Genomic DNA, 16,065 nt, shown 5'->3' with positions numbered 1-16,065 from the left:
GTCCCATGCATAAATACTGCATAAAATTTCCAATATGCCCAATGAGGAATGCTCAGTTTTATCTAAATTCCAGGTCAGTAAGATCTCTTCTGGAGAGTAAGGGAGCTGGAGAAAATCAAGGTGGTTAGTAAAGTCATTCACTATTCCATTTTCACATCCCCCCTTCTAGTCAATAGACTGCCTGACCTAGAAGACTAAGAGGAAAGGGCCACAGACAGCACAAATTTGTTCACAAATGTTGTGGAACACTTATAGGCCAGAGCAAGACCTACACAGACCCCAGTGTGTGGGTGAGAAGACCACTGACCCAAATCAAGTAAAGACAGAGATTTCTCTAGGTGGAACCAGAAAACTATATTTGCAAATCTCAGTAGAGTTGGGCATCTGCTTGACCAGGGCAGACTAGTGAAAGGAACCAAAAAACTTAAAACCAAAGCAGACTATATACTTTTTCATAAGCAAAAACCAACACTCTCCTTCCAGGCTTGACCATTATCTCCATTAGCAGAGATTTTTGGCCTCATACTCTACTACCCAGATACAAGGGACAGGGAAGAATGACTTTCTACAATAGACATATTGTACTTTCATTAATATATAGGTAAACAGTATTGATGGAACAACCATGAACAATTTTGTACTTTCATTTTCCTTGAAATCACCTGATTTACTATAAACTGAAACTGAAGGCTTCTGTTCCTTGAGCCTGACTACAGTTTTAAGATTGTTTCCTATTTTGAAATGAGACAGCTTTCACTTAACTCCCACAATTCCTCCCCTACAACATAGCTGTAAGTTTTTCACACCAAAGTCTCTAAGTCTTGTACCTCTCAGTCCAATACATCCTCCCCTGCTCTAGACTTCTGCCCATCTTCTTGGTTGATAGGTTGCAGCCCTGGCTTTTTTTTTTTTCCCAAAGAAAAGCCATTTAAAGAAATCATGTAAATAAAATGTTTTACAATTGAATAATCTCATAAACATTGATCATATGATTACAAACATACACAGCATCAATGGGGAGAACGAGTATGTAGGAGAAATACAGGACAGTGTTATTCATAGTTCTGATACTGCAGGATCCCTGATGTTTTCTGATGATAATGTGCTATTTCTCTCAGGCCTGTTCCTTCTAAGGCAGTGTCTCTGCTAGGGAGTAGTTCTCTTCTGGACTTTGCTGCTCCCTGCTGGTCTTGAATTAATGAGATTTTTTTTTTTTCTTGTAAATTTTAAAAATTTCTTTTTTTAAATTAATATTTTTATTTCCCCCAGTTATATTTAAAAGCATTTTAATACATGTAAATTCATTTTTAATATATTTTTATATGAATTATGTTGGTAGAGAAAAATCAGAAAAAAGGGAAAAGCTACGATGAAAAAGAAAGATGAAAATAGTATGTGTTGATCTACATTCATATAACTCTCTTCTTTCTCTGGATGCAGATGGTATTTTGCATCCAAAGTTTATTGGGATTGCCTTGGATCACTGAATTGCTGAGGAAAACCAAGTCTATCATAGTTGAACACTGCACAATTGTTGCAGTGTACAAGTTTTCCTCATTCTGCTTACTTCCCTCAGTAGGTTAGTGAGATTTCTTTTTGCTGATTTTAGGTTTGGCTTGGGAAAGGCTCTTTTCTGTATCTTGAGCTCATCTCTTCAGAGCTAGCTGTCCATCTCATTTCTAATCTACTAGGGTCTAGATAGAACTTCTATTTGATAAGGGTAGATTAACAGCTTTTTAGTCATAGTCACAGTGCTTACATAACAAAGGCTTAACATGAAAATAGGTTTTACCTTTCCTACAGATATATGAAAGGAGACAATTAGAAATTGGCCTCAGGTACTTACTGTGTGACTCTTGGCAAGTCATTTAACCTCTGCTCAGTTTCCTCATTTGTTTTTTTGTTTTTTTTTTTTTTCATTTTATTATAGATTTTTATTGACAAAACATATGCATGGATAATTTTTTCAACATTGACCCTTGCAAAAACTTCTGTTCCAACTTTTCCCTCCTTCCATCCACCTCCTCCCCTAGATGGCAGGTAGTCCCATCCATGTTAAATACATTAAAGTATATGTTGAATACAATATATGTATACATATTTATACAGTTATCTTGCTGCATAAGAAAAATCAGATTTAGAAAAAAGGTAAAAATAACCTGAGAAGAAAAACAATAATACAAGTGAACAATTACGGAAAGAGTGGAAATGCTATGTTGTGATCCACACTCATTTCCCAGTGTTTTTCACTGGGTGAAGCCAGTTCTGTTCATTATTGACCAATTGGAACTGATTTGGATCCTCTCATTGTTGAAGATAGCCATTTCCATCAGAATTGATCCTCATATAGTATTGCTGTTGTTGTGTATAATGATCTCCTGGTTCTTCTCATTTCACTCAGCATTTGTTCATGTAGGTCTCTCCAGGCCTGTCTGAAATCATCCTGCTGGTCAGTTGTCACAGAACAATAATATTCCATAACATTCATATACAACAGTTTACCCAGCCATACTCCAATTTATGGGCATCCATTCAATTTCCAGTTTCTAAACACTACAAAAAGGGCTGCCACAAATATTTTTGCACATACCGGTCCCTTTCCTTCCTTTAATATCTCTTTGGGATATAAGCCCAATAGAAACACCGCTGGTTCAAAGGGTATTCACAGTTTGATAACTTTTTGAACATAGTTCTAAATTGCTCTCCAGAGTGACTGGATCCATTCACAACTCCACCAGCAATGCATCGGTGTCCCAGCTTTCCCACATTCCCTCCAACATTTGTCATTATATTTTCCTGCCATCATAACCAATCTGAGACATGTGTAGTGGTATCTCAGAGTTGTCTTAATTTGCATTTATTTGATCAATAATGATTTGGAGCACCTTTTTATATGACTAGAAATAGTTTCAATTTCTTCATCTGAAAATTGTCTGTTCATATCCTTTGACCATTTATCAATTGGAGAATGGTTGGATTTCTTATAAATTTGAGTCAATTCTCTATATATTTTGGAAATGAGGCCTTTATCAGAACCTTTAACTGTAAAAAAGTTTTCCCAGTTTATTGCTTCCCTTCTAATCTTATTTGCATTAGTTTTGTTTGTACAAAATTTTTTTAACTTGATATAATCAAAATTTTCCATTTTGTGATCAATAATGATCTCTAGTTCTTCTTTGGTCACAAATTCCTTCCTCTTTGACAGGTCTGAGAGGTAAATTATCCTATGTTCTTCTCATTTATTTATTCATTCTTTATGCCTAGATCATGAACCCATTTTGAGTTTATCCTGTTAAGTGTGTGTTATGGGCAAGAACTCTGAAACAAGAATTCTTACAAGGTATTAAGTCAGTGGAATTGATGAAACAATGGTTATCTAGTTTAGCTTGGTGATTAATAGTTCTCTAAGTTCAGTATGATTGATTTAATCTTACAACAAATAATGGTTTCCTAGTGATATAATGATTGGTTTATACTCAGTGTAGAGCATATAAACAGGGACTCAGACTCAGAGACAGATTCCTTCACTTCATCTTACAATACCATAGCTGGCCTGGCCTCTGGCACCTCCCACACTGAGACCAAGGCCTATCAAAGTCAGAGACAGACTCGGAAGGGACACGAATACACGTTCATTCCATCTTTGGTCAGGTTCTTGGTGGCTTTCCTGGGGATTAAGAGGCTCAGAGACAGAGCCAGAGAAGACAAGAGGACTGGAGGCTGGAGCTCAAACTCTCAGAGCCAAGGAGAGACAGATTCATTCACTTCGTTTCACACTACCTTGGGAGCTGGCCTCCTGCACTTTCCCCACTGAGACCAAAGCTGGTCTGAAAGGCTCTAAGAAAGCTAGCCTGAGCCCCAGGCAAGGAAATTAGACTGTGAAGGAAATAATAAAGGATTTGGACTTTAACACCTGGCTATTCTTGTGGGGATTATTCAACTGAAAGCAAGGGCTGCTCCCAGGACCTCCAGAAAACCAAACAAGAACATTACAAGTGTGGGTCAATGCCTAGTTTCTCCCATATTAATTTTCAAACTTCCCAGCATTTTTTGTCAAACAGTGAATTTTTATCCCAAAAGTTGGGGGTCTTTGGATTTGTCAAACATTAGATTACTATAGTTATTGACTATTTTGTCCTGTGAACCTAACTTATTCCACTGATCAACTAGTCTATTTGTTAGCCAATACCAAATAGTTTCGGTGACTGCTGCTTTATAATATAGTTTTAGATCTGTTACAGCTAGGTCACAATCATTTGATTTTTTTTTTTTCAGTAGTTCCCTTGAAATTCTTGACCTTTTGTTCTTCCAGATGAATTTTGTTTTTATTTTTTTCTAGGTCATTAAAATAGTTTCTTTGGAGTCTGATTGGTATAGCACTAAATAAATAGATTAGTTTAGGTAGTATTATTATCTTTATTACATTCATTTGACCTATCCAAGAGCACTTAATATTTTTCCAGTTGTTTAGATCTGACTTTTTTTGTGTGGAAAGTATTTTATAGTTTTGCTCATATAGTTCCTAACTTTTCCTTGGCAGATAGATTCCCAAATATTTTATACTATTGACAGTTATTTTAAATGAAATTTCTCTGTATATCTCTTACTATTGAACTTTGTTAGTGATGTATAAAAATGCTGTTGATTTATGTGGTTATATTTTGTGTCCTGCCACTTTGCTAAAGTTGTGGATTATTTCTAATAGTTTTCTAGTAGATTCTCTGGGGTTATCTATGTATACCATCATATCATCTGCAAAGAGTGATCACTGGTTTCCTCATTACCTACTCTAATTCCTTTAATGTCTTTTTCTTCTCTTATTGCCAAAGCTAGCATTTCTAATACAACATTGAATAGTAATGGTGATAGTGGGCAACCTCGATTTATTCCTGATCTTATTGGGAATGGTTTCAGTTTATCCCCATTACATATCATGTTTACTGATGCTTTTAAATAGATGTTACTGACTATGTTAAGGAAAACTCTATTTATTCCTGTACTCTTTAGGAATAGGTGTTGGATTTTATCAAATGCTTTTTCTGCATCTTTTGAGATGATCATATGGTTTTTTGTTAATTTGGTTATTAATATAGTCAATTATGCTAATAGTGTTCCTAATATTGAAACAGCCCTGCATTCCTGGTATAAATCCTACTTAATCATGGTGTATAATCCTGGGACTGATTTTCTGTAATCTCTTTGCTAATATTTTATTTAAGATTTTTGCATAGATGTTCATTAGGGAGATTGATCTATAATTTTCTTTCTCTGTTTTCATCCTATCTGGTTTAGGTATCAGTACCATGTCTGTGTCATAAAAGGAATTTGGTAGGACTCCTTCATTCCCTATTTTTTCAAATAGTTTATATAGCATTGGAGTTACTTGCTCTTTAAATGTTTGGTAGAATTTACATATAAATCCCTCTGGTCTTGGGGATTTTTTCTTAGGGAGCTAATTAATAGCTTATTCTATTTCTTTTTCTAAAATGGGACTGTTTAAGCAATTTACTTCTTTCTATGTTAATCTGGGCAACCTATATTTTTGAAGGTATTCATTTCATTTAAGTTATCAAATTTATTGGCATAAAGTTGGGCAAGTAACTTCTAATTATTGGAAAGTTCTCCCTTTTCATCTTTAAGACTAACAATTTGATTTTCCCCTTTCCTTTTCCTAATCAAATTAATCAAAGGTTTATCTATTTTGTTGTTGTTTTTTCATAAAACCAACTCAGTTTTATTTATTAATTCAATAGGTTCTTTCAACTTTCAATTTTATTAATCTCTCCTTTTATTTTTAGAATTTCAAGTTTAGTATTTGATTGGTGGTTTTTAATTTGCTCTTTTTCTACCTTTTTTAGATGGAAGTCTAATTCATTGATCTTCTCTTTCTCTATTTTATGCAAGCCTCTAGAGATATAAAATTTCCTTTTATTACTCCTTGGGCTGCATCCCACAAATTTTGTTTTGTCATCTCATTGTTGTCATTCTCTTGGGTGAAATTATTAACTGTGTGTATGATTTGCTGTTTTACCAATTCATTCTTTAGGATGAGATTATTTAATTTTCAATTACTTTTTGGTCTATTTTCCCTTGACTTTTTATTGAATGTAGTTTTTATTGCATTGTGATCTGAAAAGGATGCATTTACTATTTCTGCCTTTCTGCTTTTGAATTTGAGGTCTTTATGTCCTAATATATGGTCAATTTTTGTATATATTCCGTGAACTGCTAAGAAGTAAGAGTACTTCTTTCTGTCTCCATTCAGTTTTTTCTAAAGATCTACCATACCTAACTTTTCTAGTGTTCTGTTTACCTCTTTAACTTCTTTCTTATTTATTTTGTGATTTGATTTATCTAGTTCTGAGAGTACAAGGTTGAGATCTCCCACTATTATTGCTTTGCTGTCTATTTCTTCTTGCACCTCTCTTAACTCCTCCTTTAGGAAGTTAGATCCTATACTACTTGGTGCATATATGTTTAGTATTGATATTGCTTCTTTATCTATGCTACCCTTTAGCAAGATATAATTTCCTTCCTTATGTCTTTTACTTAGATCAATATTTCCTTTTGCCTGATCTGAGATCAGGATAGCTACTCCTGCTTTTTTTTTTTTTTTTTTTTTTTTTTACTTAGCCTTAAGCATAATAGATTCTTCTCCAGCCTTTTATCTTTACTCTGTATGTATCATCCTGCTTTAAATGTGATTTCTGTAAACAACATATTGCAGGATTCTAGCTTTTAATCCAATCTGCTATTCATCTCCACTTTATGGGAGAGTTAACCTTATTCATATTTATGGTTAAAACTACTAATTCTCTATTTCCTGTCATCTTAATATCACCAGATTATGTTTTCTCTTTTCTTTTCCCCTTATCTCCCTCCCCAATATTAAACTTATAAGGACTACTTACCCCATGCAGCCCTTCCTCTTTAGAATCCCTCCCTCCTCCTTAGAGTCCCTTCCCCTTTCTTAAATCTTTCTCCTACTATTTCTGTATTCCCTTCTATTTGGCTTACCCCTTCCTTTTTCACTTTTCCCCTCTCACTTTTCAATGAGATGGGAGAAGTTTCTCTCTAAACCAGGTATGTCTAATATACTTTGCCTCCTTTGCCTCTTTGTGAAATGTAGTTTCCCTCTTTTTACCTTTACTTTTCCCTTTTTCTGTTACAATCTCTTGTCCACCTCTAGTTCTTTTTTTATATTATCAAATTATACATGTCCTCTTTATGTATACTTATATCAGAAATACCTTTTTATGCTTCTCTTGAGTCCTATATTTGGAGGTCAAATTTTTTATTTATCTCTGGTTTTTTTTCATCAGAAATAAATGGAATTCACCTATTTCATTGATTTAGTATACTTATAGGGAAGAGGTAGTAATAATCCTATGGTTTTAACCATAAGGCCACCTGGATTAGGGTGCTGTAATTCCACAAACAATGCTAGTATGAGATAACAATTTGTTGGTCTGTAATAACAGTTTCCAAGACAATCTAAGCCATGGAATTCAATAATGGATCCATACCAGTCCACTCCTCAATTTCACCTCTAAAATCACTCCTCAAGTCTACCTCTAAGTTATAAAATTAGCATATCAGTGGCGTGAAGCACCAGATCTTTGTTTTTCTTTTATCTCCTTGTTCTTGGTGCTTTGGAACTTCTAAATTCTTTTGGAATTTAGCCCACTTTAATTGGCATTACAATTTTAATAAACTTTGCTCTTTGATTTGGAGATAGGTCAGAGTCTGCAAATTCTTTTGAGACACTTGGTGACATTGGTCTGAAACCCCAACCTTTTATTCTTTTGTGCCCAGGAAAAATCTTTTTCTCCAGGTTCCTTAGTTCGGGGCCAGTCAAGTCTCTAGAGTTCAGCAGGGAGGAGGTTTCTTTCTCATTGTCTCCCCAGTTTCCGAGTAAGTGGGCGGCATTTAGAACAGATACTTTCACTTTCCATCAGCATTTAGCTGGTTATATTCAGCCAGGCTCCAGGCACACCCCATGCAGACACTGACACCAAAGCTCAGCTCTGAGAGAAGGAGGGAGAAGACTGTTTATTTCAGTAGCCCCAGCTTGCATTGACCACCAGGTGAGGGGATGGCAGGACCTCTTCAGGAGAGGGGGCTCCCTGCTCTGTGTGGGCAGCAGACTGCTTCTCTCAGATAGTCTGCTTTGTTCCTCTGCTTGCTTAAAATCTAATCTTTGGTTCCTCCTGAGTTTGGGTGAAGTACAGGTTGGATGGCTGAGCTATCATTCTTCTGAGTCCCAGGGTTGACTCCTAGAAGGACTATTCCATCTTGTGTAAATGTTTGTCCTTTCATACTTTGCCAGATTTGTGACAGTTGTTCTTGAGGGGTGGTGGGTGAGAGAGGAAACCTGCATTTTATCAGTAAATCTGAAGAAAGGAACAAACTTATCACCTGCAATGTAGAGTCAGGTTAGCATCATTCTTGAACTGAAATATGACTCTCTCTTAAAGAACTAGTTACTCATAAAAATGTGACCCTCATATGGAAAGCCAGTTTCACTCTTAATCAGACAACATGGCATCCTAAGTGTTATAGTTGAAAGGCAAATTTCAGTTCTCCCCCTCTCCCCCAATGCTCACTTTATTTCCTGACATAAATAACTTGTTCACAATATCTTATCTCATGATTAGACATTAATTTCTTTTGGGGTAAGCACTGCTTACCTTTGTGTCCTCTGGCTACATTCTCTTTTTAGAGACAGATTGACTTAGCCTTCCCCAAAGAAAGAGAAGAAAGTCAGCTCAGTCTTCCCTTCCTTCTTCTAACCTTCTGGGTGGATGCTCTGGTAATTCTTCTCTATTGCTAAGTATTTGTAATTGTTACCTAGGTAAGTAGGGGGAGGGCAGAAAGAGAGACAATGGGGCATCGAAAATAGACTGAGCTCACTTTTTTGCTGAACTCTGCAGTGAGTCAGCTAAGAGTAACCAGACATGGCTGTTATGATAATCATAAAGAACATCATGAGAGGGGTGGGGTATGTCCTGGAGCTGGAAGGGCCCTACAGAAGCAGCTCTTTGGAATGGCTTGCCTCCATTTCTCTAACCTAAGAAGAGTGTGTTTGGGAGGGAAGGTGGCAAAGGAGTGAAGAAGAATGGCCAGGGCAAGCCCCAGGAAAGTCAGAGCAACAACAGGAAATTCCACTGAACTTGGAGGCCTCCTTTCTTACTCTCCCCACTTTCTCTTATTAGGAAGATAACTTCTAGGTCTTTTCTCTAGAAATTCTGTGTCTCTCCAGTGCCATGTTCCCATCAGGGTCACCCTTCCAGGGAAACTGGCAGCTGAGCAATTTCTCTTTGGTGCCTCTACCTCCCCTTTCTGGACTTTTCTCCATGAGCTCTGGCAGGGAAAGCATCCCTTCTCCCCAGGGTCCCAGTGCTGCCCCATTTCTTCTATTCTGATAGACACCAATCTGTTGGTCAATGATAATAGGGGTTTCTGAGAGAAATGGTAAGGTACATAGCAGACTACTCCTCAGTTCTATGTTTAAATCATAAAATTAGCATATTAGTGACATGAAGAAGTGGATGTCTCTGTCTTTTCTTATAAATTTATCTTCTTGCTCCTGGTTCTTTGAAAAAAAATCCTTTTAGAATTTAGCCCACTGTAATTGGCATTACAATTATAATAAACTTTCTTCCCTGACTTGGATATGGGTTCAAGCCTGCAAATTCTTTTGAGATATCTCGTGATACCGGTCTGCAACTGACCCCAACCTTTTGGGGTCTTCTTTTGAACCCCAATATTATTAATGTTGATTTGGCACCAAAATGATGTGGGTGATGTAGACTTGAGTCACTAGTAGGAAAAATTTATGAAGCCCTGCTCTTAAAGATCTCATCTAGGTGGCAATGCTTAACTCAAAAGAATAGTCTACCAAGGAGACAATTTCAGAAAGAATAATAGAGACATTTTAGAAGTTTATTTAGTGTCCTTTAGACCCCAAGATATAATGTAGCCACACCACTTATAGTATTCATGAATAAGACAGACTTACATAGACACACATTGTCTAAGGGAGAGTTTCAATCACCTATCCCTACTTTTGTCCCAGAGACTAGTGGGAGTTCTGGGACTGGGTCAAATCTGTTCTGTCCACGGCCATGAGAAAAGCTGAGGGCACTTGCCTTGATTCCCTGCCAACACTGGGCTAGACTAATATCTGTTTTAAGACAAGTCACCCTTCAATCCTTGGTTTACTTTTTTACTATTAAAAAAATAGTAAAAGAATATTACATCCCTAGTTCATTTGCCTTTTGGAATATCAGATCCCAGGCTCTTTGATCCTTTAAGGTGGAAGCTGCTAAGTCCTAGGTAATCCTTATTGTGGCTCCTCAATATTTTAATAGTTTTTTTTTTTCTGGCTGTTTGTAATATTTTTTTCTTGTTCTGATAGTTCTGAAATTTAGCCACAATATTCCTTGGAGTTTTAATTTTGGGGTTACTTTCAGGAGGTGTGGAGTGAATTCTTTCAATGGCTATTTTACCTTATGATTCTATGACATCCAGGCAGTTCTCTTTGATGATTTCCTGGAAAATAATGTCTAGGCTCTTTTTTTCATTATGGCTTTCAGAAAATCCAATAATCCTAGATTATCTCTCCAAGATCTATTTTGAAAGTCAGTCCTTTTCCCAATTAGGCATTTTACAATTTTTTCTATTTTTCATTTTCTGGGGTTTTGCTTGACTGATTCTTGATGTGTCATTGAGTCATTCATTTCCATTTGTTCAATTCTGATTTTTTAGTGAATTATTTTCTTCATTTACTTTTTTAGTTCTTTTTGTATTTGTCCAATTGAATTTTTAAATGACTTGTTTTGTTCTATGGGTTTTTTCCCCCATTTCACAAATTCTGTTTTTTAAGGAGTTATTTTCTTTTTCTGTTTTACAAATTATGTTTTTCTGGGACTTGTTTTCTTTTTCCATTTTGTCAAATCTATCTTTTAATGAGTTATGTGTTTTTTTCCATTTCACTAAGTCTATTTTGTGTTACCTTTTCCAAATCCTGTTGCAAAGTTTTCATTTCCTTTCTCCATTTTCTTCTAGCTCTCTTTTAAGATGCCTTTTAATTTCTTCTATGAGAGTTTTATGTGATAGGGACTAAGTTATATCACCTTTTGGGGCTTCATCTGGAGATGATCTGGTTTTAGTCTTCTCAGGGTTTGAAATCTCTTCTTCTCTTTCACCGTAAAAATTATCTTTGGTCAGAGTTCTTTTTGGTTTTTTATTCATTTAAAAAAACATTGATATCTATTTTTAGGGCAAGGGGGGCTGTCCAAGCTTCCTCTACAAGTGGCAGTGGCTGCACTGGGTCAGTGCTTGCTTTGCTGAGTCAGTATTTACTGACTTTCAGGGCTGGGTGGGCTTAGCCAGGTCCTGTGAGATTCTGGTATTTTAGGGTATGCTATTTACCTTTTGTATTTTTGTTGGATGTTTTATAACTTCTCTGCTGATCTATTGGCTTGTAATCAGGGAAGAGTAGCCACACTGCTGTAAATTCCTCCCTGTAGATTCTCCAGCATGCACTACACTGGGGCTCTGTGCTGCCTGTGGTCCCAGGCATCTGTGCTCATCCTGCTTGCGTTGGCCTGCCTCCCTCCATTCGCAATTGAAACAGCCCTTTTTTGGCACTCTTTGAAATTATCTGCTGCTGGTAATTTGTTGCACTCCCAGTAATTGTGGATTCTGCTAGTCCAGAACTAATACAGAAGCTGGATTTGTTAATTAGCCTGAGGATTGTGGGATCACAAGATCAGAAAAGAAACTTGTGTCCTTTCTGCCATTTTGGCTCTGCTACCTCCAACTTGAATTTCTTTTGGATTTTATATGTCAAATTTTCTATTAAATTCATGTCTTTTTGCAACATAATCCTGAAAGTCTGACAGTTCATTGAATATGCATTTTTTTTTCATTCATTTGATGAGAGAAAGTAATAAGGCACAGATATTTCCTGAAAGAAGTAGCTAATTATAATCAGTTGGAGAAAATCAAGTGGACTATGGCTAGTGAAATAGTTATGGTCATTTTAAAATATGGCTACCCTTGATTACCATTAACACAACAGAGATGAAAGAAGGCAAGGAGTAAGTGGTTTCCCTGGGAATCATTTGGAGAGAGAACTAAAAGTGTTCAAGTTAAGAGACTCATAACCCCAAACCCTACATCTACTGTCTACTACTTGGTCTCCCTTCTTGTAGTCTCTTTTCTGTTCCATTCTCCAGCCTGTTGTACTTTAGCACAGGTCTGATTGGGTAACTCCCTTTTTCCATAATTTCTGTTGATTCCCTGCTGAATTTGCAATCAAATACAAAGTCCTCTGTGCGGCATATAAAGTCCGTTGCAACATGGCACCAACTTACCTCTCCTGTGATAAATGCATTACTCCCATTTATTCATTTTCCAATCCAGTAAAAAATTTCTTCTTGTTTTTTATCTCATGCTCAACTACCTCCAGTCCAGGATTCTGGGAAGGCAAATGATCTGGCCAAGTGCTCAAAGCTAGGTAAAGGCAGAGATGTGGCCCCACCTAGGCTTTGTGACCCACAGTCAGATTCTCTTTTCACTGTACCACAATTGAGAATGACTTCAGTTCTGTTTTTTTTTGTTTTTTGTTTTTTGTTTTTAGTAGAACTTACACCTTGCAATGGCAGAAGGTTTTTGTGGAGAGATTCTTGACGACATGAGCAAGGAGACAAGTCATGGTAAGCAGATACCCAGGATTCTCCTGGGTTGGAGGGTTGGAGGAAAGAGAGATGATTGAGATCAGATAAAATTCTGATTTTTTTTTTTTTGCAATAAAGATTTTGACCCCTTTTTAAGCAGGCAACAGCTTATCTGAGTAGCATTTTCCATTTGCTTGGCTTTCAGTTTTTCTTCATTCTTCATTTTCTCCCTCTCCTTACATTTTCTCCTTTATTTTCATTCTCCTTCTCCCCCACCCCTAATATGTTTACCAGTCCTCTATAGATCAAAACAACAACTATAAGAAAGGAAGGGGTAAGAAACTGCTTATTTCCTCTACCTCTAATAGTGGGCTCTGATGAATGAGGTTGGTTACTGTCAGGACATTTGGGGGTTGCCACTCTATATCTAATCTTTATTTTCATTCTGACAAAATGCTGAGATTGTGTAGTATAAAATTGGGAGAAGAAATGCAGAGGTGGATGATATGTCCTTTGCGGGGAAAAGTCCCCTGATGGTTTGAGGACAGAGCTATAACTAGGCTGCTGATATTCATGAGGCAGCCTTTCTTCTGGTCTATAACTCCATGCCTCAGTCCTCCACTAATTTCCACTTCTGGACCTAAATGGTTTTGGAGAGAAAATGAGGCAGATGATCTTGCACAGCTCTCTCTCACTTAAATCCAATTCTCTAGTATGTCAGGGCATCAGCTCCCTGATATCATAATCCTCTTCAAGAACAAAGGACAAATAACAACAACAATCCCTGAGGGGAAAGAAGGGCAAAAGAAATGTTAACAATGTTAGGCTAAGGGCAATAGAAGATAAGAGAGGAAGCAAAGGACCAGCAGGCTTTTGTGCATGTGACTCTGGAGCTGCAGCTAAGAACAGAGACATGACTACATTGAGCAGAAATAGGAATAGAAAGAAGAGCAGTCGAAGGTAGAGCTTAATCCTGTCATTCTTATTGCCCAAATCTCAGGTTATGGAAACCAAGATCTCATGGAAAAGCAACTGAGACTTGTCCTGGTCGGGAAAACAGGAGCTGGGAAAAGTGCGACAGGGAACAGCATCCTTGGAAAACGAGTTTTTGAGTCAAAATTAGCAGCAAAGTCAGTAACCAAGAACTGTATGAAAGCAAGTAGATTGTGGAAAGATAAAGAGATTATAGTAATAGATACTCCTGGAATTTTTGATACTGATGTATGTGATGAAGACACTTCAAAGGAGATTAGCCACTGCCTCATGATGTCCTCCCCTGGGCCTCATGCCATCCTCCTAGTGGTCCCACTTAGTCGGTATACCAAGGAGGAAAAAGATGCATTAAAGAAGATCCTGGGAATATTTGGTTCCAGAGCCAAGAAATTTATGATTCTTTTATTTACTCGGAAGGATGATTTGGAAGATACTGACTTGAATCAATACCTATGTGAAACTACGGATAAAGATTTGAAAGCTCTGAAAGACCAGTTTGATGGAAGATGCTGTGCTTTCAACAATCGGGCAACTGGAAATGAGCAGGAGGCCCAACTAACAGAGCTTCTGAGTTTGATTGAGCAAGTAATGCAGAAGAATGGAGGCTCTTGCTACACAAACCAGATGTATCAACTAACAGAAAAAACGATTCAGAAAGAAACTAAAGCACTACAAAAAGTCTACATGCAAGACCTGGAAAGACTGAAACAGGAAATAAGAAAAGAATATGAAGAGGAAATAAAAAACTTAAACAATGAATTGGAGCAGAAAAAAAGAGAAGAAAAAATGTATAGGGAACTTGCAGAAAAAGAAAAATTCTATGCAGGAAAGCAAAGAGGTGCTAGAACTGAAGTTATGAACCAAAATCGGTTTGTGAAAAACATAGTGGAAATCTTGGGAAAGATTCAGGATATCATTAAAACTATATTTCAAGAGTAAAGATCTTTATAAAACTATTTTATGTTTTCTGCTACTTTTCCAGCTTCTCTCTCTGTTGGTTACTGATGAATCATGAGGCATCACGAGTCCATCCTACCACTCATCTCTTCAAGAATAAAGGCAGTTGCAAACCTTTGGTTGTAAGAACTAACTTAATATTTAATAAGTAACATTTTTGTCTGAAAAGAAAGGGACACTTTATTTTTCTGTAAAAATCCAGAAAAAGAGAGCTTAAACTTATTCTGAATCAGAAAACTTCCCCCCAAGATCCAGAGGAAGAAAAGAGTCAAACTTATAGTAGGATTTTGATATTTTTCCATCCCCTCCTCTCTAAAAAAGAAATGTGTTCTCTGTGTGTGACTCTTCCTCACATTTCAATTGTTGTCATTATTAAAGAATATACAATAACTAATATTTGTGTGGCAATGTTAAAATTTGAATAATGCTATATGTAATGCTTACTTACAGCTACCTACAAATCAAGTGTCATTTGATTTGATCTTTACTACAACTCTGTAAGATAGATTGTTGTTATCTACATTTTATCAATAAGGAAAGTGGGCCTGAGAATCTAAATGATTTCCCCACAATCATAGTGTGTGTGTGTATAATTGAAGAACTTCCAGCAGCAGCCTATAGTAAAGATAAGGTAAAGAATTTCCAGCAGCTTCCTGCAGTAAAGATAAGTGAAGAATTTCAAAAGATGTATCCAACCTAGAATGATGGCGTTTATTGCTGTTCAAACCATTAATGTTTAAACAAATGGTTGCTTGATGTGTGGTTACTCCCAGAACTAGGAATCTGCTGTTTCTGGTATGAAAAACATCCAATAAAAAAGGGGGGGGGGAGGGGCACCTGCCTCTTAATGTAATCCTTTGTATCTAAAAGACCTATAAAAACTGTATACCTTATCCCCTTCTTTAGCCCTTCTACCGTGGGCTTTCTCTCTTTCCCTCCTCACGGTGGAATTGCTCATTCTCATGAGAATTTATTAAATAAATAACTTTTCTGCTTTTTACTTCGAGAGGTCTCTGAGCAGTCATTTTTGAATAGGATTTTCTATCCCTCACAGTTTTGGGGGGCTCGTCCGGGACGAGTCTTTGGGGGAGACGGCTGCACATCCCAAACGGGGATAGGCGCGCCCACGATTGCTTTTTTTTCCGTGGTCTCTGGCTCTGAGTGTGTAGTCTCCCTCCCTCTCTGACAAACGACCCAAGGCAGAGATACTCAGTGAAAGGCAGAATTGAAGACAAAAAGGAGAAATAGAGTCCTGACGGGCCACAGCGGCAGTCTGAAAGAAAAACATGTGTTCTCGAGGTGAGCAAAAAAAAAATCTGGGGTCTATTGGTTGGGTCAAGGGAGACCCGAGGGACTAGCCCTCCTAAAAATTGCTTTGGTGGACTGCTATTGACCCCAAAGGTAGAGGACTTTCTGAGGAGGCTCTCTC

General features: G+C 37.1%; 1 protein-coding gene across 4 annotated transcripts in view; it reads left to right on the top strand.

The window, feature by feature from the left end:
* Positions 1-15,513, top strand: part of LOC100915272 (GTPase IMAP family member 4) — a 34,607-nt gene extending 19,094 nt beyond the window's left edge. The window contains exons 1-3 of one of the 4 annotated variants that reach the window (XM_003772583.4): positions 7,952-8,087; positions 12,653-12,725; positions 13,687-15,513. In XM_003772583.4, the coding sequence (XP_003772631.1) occupies positions 12,668-12,725; positions 13,687-14,618 (990 nt within the window). In that variant the 5' untranslated portion in view covers positions 7,952-8,087; positions 12,653-12,667 and the 3' untranslated portion in view covers positions 14,619-15,513. Of the gene's footprint in view, positions 1-7,951; positions 8,088-12,649; positions 12,726-13,686 lie in introns of those variants that run through there. The other 3 variants (XM_012551750.3, XM_031939393.1, XM_031939394.1) reach the window with 3 other exon arrangements.
* Positions 15,514-16,065: the final 552 nt, after the last annotated feature.

Source organism: Sarcophilus harrisii, chromosome 5, assembly GCF_902635505.1.
Source record: "Sarcophilus harrisii chromosome 5, mSarHar1.11, whole genome shotgun sequence".
In the NCBI taxonomy this organism is placed as follows: Eukaryota; Metazoa; Chordata; class Mammalia; order Dasyuromorphia; family Dasyuridae; genus Sarcophilus; species Sarcophilus harrisii.
This window is presented reverse-complemented; position numbering and strand designations above follow the sequence as displayed.